This window comes from Microtus ochrogaster, unplaced genomic scaffold (assembly GCF_000317375.1).
Source record: "Microtus ochrogaster isolate Prairie Vole_2 unplaced genomic scaffold, MicOch1.0 UNK49, whole genome shotgun sequence".
Lineage (NCBI taxonomy): Eukaryota > Metazoa > Chordata > Mammalia > Rodentia > Cricetidae > Microtus > Microtus ochrogaster.
This window is the reverse complement of record NW_004949147.1, coordinates 1524314-1530955: the sequence shown is the minus strand read 5'-3', so window position 1 is coordinate 1530955 and position 6642 is coordinate 1524314. Positions and strand designations below refer to the sequence as shown.

Sequence of the window (6642 nt, the reverse complement as noted above, 5' to 3'; positions counted from 1 at the left end):
GAGCTGGGGGGCTCAGCAGTGAGGAGCTGGGGGGCTCAGCAGTGAAGAGCTGGGGGTGCTCAGCAGTGGGGAGCACTTACAGCTCTGACAGGAACTGGGTTTGGTTTCCTGCTCAGAACCCACTGTAACTCCTGTTCCAGGTGATTCAGGGCCCTCTTCTGGACTGTGCAGGCATTGCAGACATGTGATGTGCATATATATATATATATATATATATATATATATATATATATATATATGTATATATATGTATATATATGCGGGCGAAACACTCATACACATAAAATCTTCTTTAAATTGCAGCAAGGGCTGACGAGACATGGTACCTATCACTAAGCCTAAAAACACGAGTTCAGTCCCCACACACATGGTAGGAGAGGACTGATCCCTGCAGGATGTCCTCTTACCTCTGCACTTCCTGATGACACCCCTCCACCTGTCCCTCCTGCCAAATAAATAAAATGCAATCAAATTTAATGCAGTAGTGCCTATCCCATCCATGCCCCAGGTCAGGAAGAGTGCAGACTGACCTGTAAATTGTCCCCAACACTTTCACTATTAGGTTAAATGATCAGCATTATCAGAATTATCAAACTGTCCCCGTTAAATACTGCACGAATGAGTACTCTTTGCCATCTCCACAGCCTGCCACCTAGAACAACGGCTTATTATTTGGGGTGTCACAATTACATATTTTTTTTACGAATTTGAGAGTTTTTGTTTTGTTTTTATTTTGAGACTAAGTCTCACTATGAAACTTGGGCAGACTTTAAACTTGTGGCAATCCTCCCGACTCAGGACTCCTGAGTCTTTCAGGTATGGACCACCATGCCAGCCTGAGAAAGTCTGAAGAAGAAACCATAAATGTTTTGCCTGATTTCTTGTCCTGTTTTAACAGAGAAACTATTGGTGACTTTCTATGGAAGTGGAGAAGATTAATCTCTAGGGATTTAGAAAGAGCAAACTGGGGAGGCTGGAATGGCCAAGGGCATTTTCATTTGTTTGCCTTGACCTTTGAGTTCCTGACCTTCTCAGGTAGAGAGACTGTGCCCAGAGAGTTTTCGCTGTCTGGGCAATCAGGCTGAACACATTCCACCTCAGGCTGCAGCCCTAGCAAGGTGCAGGCAGCTTAAGAGCTGCAGACCGCAGGGTCCTTGATGTTGATGTCTGTTCTGCAGACAGCACTAGACCCTCTTGGCACTCTATGAAACTTGTATGCCCTCTGCTGCCCTTTCTGCCATTTTCTTCCTTTTCCCCCTCTGTCAGATGTAAATAAAGAACTGAATACTCAAAAAAAAAAAACCCACATGGCCTCACATTCTCCATTATTGGGAAAATAAGGTTCTTATGATGAGGAATCTCACCATGCCGTTAGAAGTGGGTCTGATGAACTCAAAAACGAGAATTGTGAGGCCTGTGTCAGGGGAGTAGAAGGTCGTCTGAGTAAATCTGGGCATAGAAATGTGTTTTACAGCAAGTGTGGATGTGAGTTTACTACTTCAGTATCATTTTAATACAAAGAGGTCAAGAACCATTTTTCAAATGAGTGCCAGGACTTGGTACTGGTGAGGCGTTCACCTTAGCATTTGGTGGCATTGCTTCCATAGGTGTGAATTAAGAAGGTTACCAGCTTGTTCAGAGGAAGTGAAAAGTTTATATCCCCAGGTAGTAACACTGCGGCGGATGTAATCAGTCACATCGGGCCAAATTAGTAAATCCAGGTCTAATCTGAGTCAAGCAAAGCAACTCCTGGGTGACTCTTGGGAAGGCAAGGGAGGAATCACATGGCAAATATGGTGACCACGTCTTACAAGACAGGTGTGGTCTTGAGTAGCCCCGGGAAAGGGCTGACTTTTGGCAGGCTTTTTCAGGGGCAGGGTCTGGCATGGGAGAAGTGAGACCAGAGCGTGGAATGGGGCCCCTACCTGGAGATCCCCAATATTGCAACCTTTTTGGATATATGTGGGCTGTGGTCTCCTTGCGTACACGGCACCAGTTCAAGTCTGATTACTTCCTGTGGGCATGGGGCAACATGGGAAAGGGGAATCAGGAGTCAGTGGGGTCACGTTCAGTGGGAGGTGTGGGCAAAGGAGCATTTGGTTAACTGCCATCCTGGAGACCTCAGATATCTGTTTCTTTGAGGAAACAGAGAAGGTAAATTGCCAGCAGGAAAAAAGGCCAGATTATTAACACCTGCCCTGTGAGTGTGGTTAGTCGTGGGAAAAGAATGAAACAGAGATGTGCCCTGGTTGTACAGAAGAGGCAAGGATAAAGGAGCCAGGAGAAAGAGCAGAAATGCCCTTGAGTCTGGAGAGGTGAAAGCAGCACCTGTGTCCCAGGAGCTTGGGGAAGTGGCACGCCAAATCAAGGCTTGATGTGTCCCAGGAGTACAGGAGCCACAACATCATGTCTGCTGTTTCCCTGGAGGTTGAGAGAGCGTCCGTCCTGTAAAGGTGTCGCTATGAGTTAAGAGATAGTGGAGCCTTTTTATGAATGGGCATGCAGGTAAAGTCAGCCTGTCACCGTGTCTCCAGGGTCCCTTTCTGCTTCTGTCGCTAACCCCACCTAATTGCTGTTTCAGGAAGGGTTTTCGCTCGTTGGCAGCAAGAGCTGGTTGAAGATTGTGAGGCGCATGGACTGTCTTCTGTTTGGAACAACGATAAAGGCAAGATGACACAGAGCTGTGTGGCCAGCCGTGCTTATATAATGCCCACTCTTCCTATTGCTGTGTGTTTGGCAGGGTTGGGTATGGGGAGCCTCTCGGGGTGAGGGGACCATTGATGGGAAGGTAATGTGTTGAAGAAAGGTTTGCCCAGTAAGCAAAATGTAAAGCAAACAGGAGCTGCCCCTGGTGTGCAGGCTGACTGGTTGCTATGGCGCTGGGTTGTGCAGCTTCTCTGCTCTGAACACTGGGGGCAGGTGGCTTGGCACCTGCCTGGTTAGTTAGATGTTGAAAAGGGTATCTTTGATAATTCCATTGAATATGTATTTTTACTTTTTCTTAGTGTAATATTAAAAAGTAAGATCTGGGTGTGGTGATTGCATGCCTTTAATCCCAGCATTTGGGAAACAGGCAGGCTGATCTCTGTGACTTCAAGGTCAGCATAATCTACATAGTGAGTTCCAAGTCAGCCAAGAGCATAGAAACTCCGTCTCAAAACAAAACACAAACAAAAAAGTCCCTGGCCAGTAAGATGGCTTAGTGTGTAAAGGTGCTTACTGGCACACCCAATAGCCTGCCTGTGTTCAACATGTGGGATGCATAAAGTGAACAGAGAGAACCCAAACCATAAACTACACTCCGGCCCCCATGGGATGGCACCTTGGACAGATCACAGCCACCTGTGAATCAGCTCCAGGGGATCTATTCTCCTAACCTTTGTGGCCACCCACACACATATACACATAAATATATAATGCAAATAAATCTTTAAAAGTTAAAATTCCTTTTTATTTGTTTGCTAGCTGTATTAAACATGAAGGATTATCCTCATGAAAGAAACCCACAAATTCATCACCTAGATGATGCCCCTTAAAAAATAACCATGAAAAGCTGGGTGGTGGTGGCACATACCTTTAATCCCAGCACTCAGGAGGCAGAGACAAGAGGATCTCTATTAGTTCAAGGAAAACCTGGTCGGTCTGTAGAGTGAGTTCAAAGACAGGCTCCAAAGCTACAGAGAAACCCTGTCTCGAAAAACCAAAAACTGAAACAAAACAAAACAAAAAAACCCCATGAAAACCAGTTTGTTAGCATACATTGAACATATAATTGATGTGGAGACTCCTTCTGTATATGTGTTGCTTTTATTGGTTAATGAATAGAGAAGCTGCTTTGGCCTGTGTAGAGTAGAGCTAGGTCAGAAGACTAAACTGAATGCTGGGAGAAAGAAGGTGGAGTCAGTGAAACGCCATGTAACTGCCAGAAGAGACAGATGCCAGAACTTTGCCCGGTAATCCACAGCCACGTGGTGATACACAGATTAATAGAAATGGGTTCATTTAAGCTCGAACGATGCTTAAGCTATTGGCCAAGCAGTGTTTTAAATAATATAGTTTCTCTGTGTGTAATTATTTCGGGTCTGAGCGGCCAGGAACAAACAAGAAGCCTCTGACAACATATAATAATAAAATTTAGGGGGAAGATGCTGATTTTTAAGTAACCCACAAACCTTAGGAATTAGAGGAGAGCTCAAAGGTATCAGTAGGCAGATCTTAGCCTAGAGCACAGAGCCTCACAGAGTTCAGGGGTCTATGAACCTATAGGGATTTTCAGTGACCTCTAACTTGTCAGTTCTTTCTGCCATGGATGTGGGTGACAAACTGCAATAGTATGGACCTTCTCACAGTGGGCGCACAGATGTGTCCCTGTCACAGTACAGTTGTTGATCTCAGATACCATTGATGCTCGTTGTATCTCAAGATGGCCATAGTCCTGACAGCTAACCCGTTACAATATATTAACAAGAAAGCCTACATGAACAGTTCACAGGTAGTGTTTAATACTGTAACAAATCACCATAAGAATTGGTATCCAGGACCACAAGGGGACACAATGCAGAGATCAACAGATCCAGCCAAGCTCCAACAGGTGCTTTTTTGCTCACTGTTATATAAATGATACTCTTTATTCATGACATATTTCCAGTTACTTTTTTGAGTCAGTTTATTTTTTAAAATTTATTATTCTCTCATATATAACATCCCAACTATAGTTTCCCTTCCCTCCTCTGCTTCTAGGCTCTCTCCCTCGCTTCCCTCATTTCAAGATCCACTCCTCCTCCGTTTCCTTTCAGAAAAGAGCAGGCCTTACAGGGATATCAGCCAAACATGGTATAACAAGTTAAAATAAGACTAGGCAAATACCCTCATATCAAGGCTAGAATAGGCAACCCAAAAGGAAGAAAAGGGTCCCAAGAGCAGGCAAAAGATCAGAGGGAGTGGCACTATTAGGAGGTGTGGTTTTGTTAGAGGAAGTGTGTCACTGGGGGTGGGCTTTGAGGTCTCCTATACTCGGGGTATGTTCGGTGTGGCAGACTGTCGCCTGCAGATCAAGATGTCATACTCTTCAGCTCCTTCTCCAGCATGATGTCTGCCATGACCCACCATAATGATAATGGACTAAACCTCTGAAACTGTAAGCCACCCCAGTTAAATGTTTTCCTTTATAAGAGTTGCCATGGTCATGGTATCTCTTTACAGTAATAGAAACTCCATTTAAGACCAGGATCTATACTATTTTCATAAAGTTGATTTTAAGGTCATTTTCTTGTGCTTCAGCTGTGTTGGAACATTCAGGGTTTGCTCTAGGAGGACAGCTGAGCTCTGGGGGTGACATACTGCCCTGGCTCTTGTTGACTGAGTTCTTACACTGGCATCTAGGTATCTAGGTCTAGGTGTCAGTTTCTGAGTTTGTCTTTCTTGGATGGGTGTTTCCTTTCTTGGTTTCTATTTCTCCTTGGTCTTGTGCCTTTGTGACCTGGAGTTTTGGTAGCCAGTGTGACCTCTGGTCCAGCAAGGAGTCTCCCTCTGAGCTGGGGGCTGGACTTTTGGTAGCCACCATGGCTTTTGGCCCAACAGGGAGGTCTATGCCTGAGTTTGCCTATCTGTTCTTCTGGCTGGTGTGCCCTGCTGCTGTTCACCTGAGTGGCATGGCCTGCCCTGAGTAGGCTAAATTGAACCTCCTTACTGAACTTTTAATAATATAACATTAATAAAACAATATTTTCGGTTTCTAGGAAAGTGATTTTATTATCAGCAAACAATGATTATTTCCAGTGGCTCACATTTTGGAGTGCTTCCCCCACCTCTGATGGTTAATCTGTGTTGTTTGTGAAATGAAATAGAAATAGTTTGGCTTGTTTCTAAAATCACCCAGAAGAGAAACCACTAAGCATATCTGCGTAGACCTTTCAGTGTGGAGACATGACCTACGCTGGCTGAGGGATGAGCATCCAGACTGAATAAAGTATAGGAAGAGTGGGGAAGTCTGAACACAACATTCATCTCTGCCTACAGATGACATGTGACCAGCCATGTCAGCCTGCCCATTCCTTCTGCTCCATGATGAGCTAACCCCATAAACCCTGAGCCACTGTAAACCTGTAGACAGAAGATTCTGTCCCACCTGGTCCCGCAGCCACTCAGTCCCGAAGAAACACACAGAGGCTTTTATTAATTATAAACTGGTCTCTTAGCTCAGACTTATTATTAAGTAGCTTTCACAACTTAAATTATCCCAAAGTTCTTGTTTATGTTTAACCACGTGGCTTGGTACCTTCTCTCAGTGAGGCATTCTCATCTTGCTTCCTCTGGTGACTGCCTTCCCTCGTCCCAGACTACTCTTAATCTGGTCACCCCGCCTATACTTCCTGCCTGGCTACTGGCCAAACAGCCTTTTATTAAACCAATATGAGTGATAAATCTTTACAGTGTACAAACGCATTATCCCACATCAGTTCCATTTTTTTCTTTTCAAAACAAGACCCTGAATCTAATCTCCTTTGCTTAGCTTTTTTCCTGACCATTATCCATAAAAACTTGTAACCAGCTGGGCGGTGGTGGCACACGCCTTTAATCCCAGCACTCGGGAGGCAGAGGCAGGCGGATCTCTGTGAGTTCGAGACCAGCCTGGTCTACAGA

The 6642-nt window shown here is 44.8% G+C and overlaps 1 protein-coding gene across 1 annotated transcript in view; it reads left to right on the top strand.

Annotated features, from left to right (window-relative positions):
• The window catches only part of Rec114 (REC114 meiotic recombination protein), a 132104-nt gene that overhangs the window by 112620 nt on the left and 12842 nt on the right, over positions 1-6642 (top strand). Inside the window, exon 4 of the mRNA XM_026777227.1 lies at positions 2582-2665. Coding sequence (XP_026633028.1) covers positions 2582-2665 — 84 coding nt within the window. The remainder of the gene's footprint in view (positions 1-2581; positions 2666-6642) is intronic.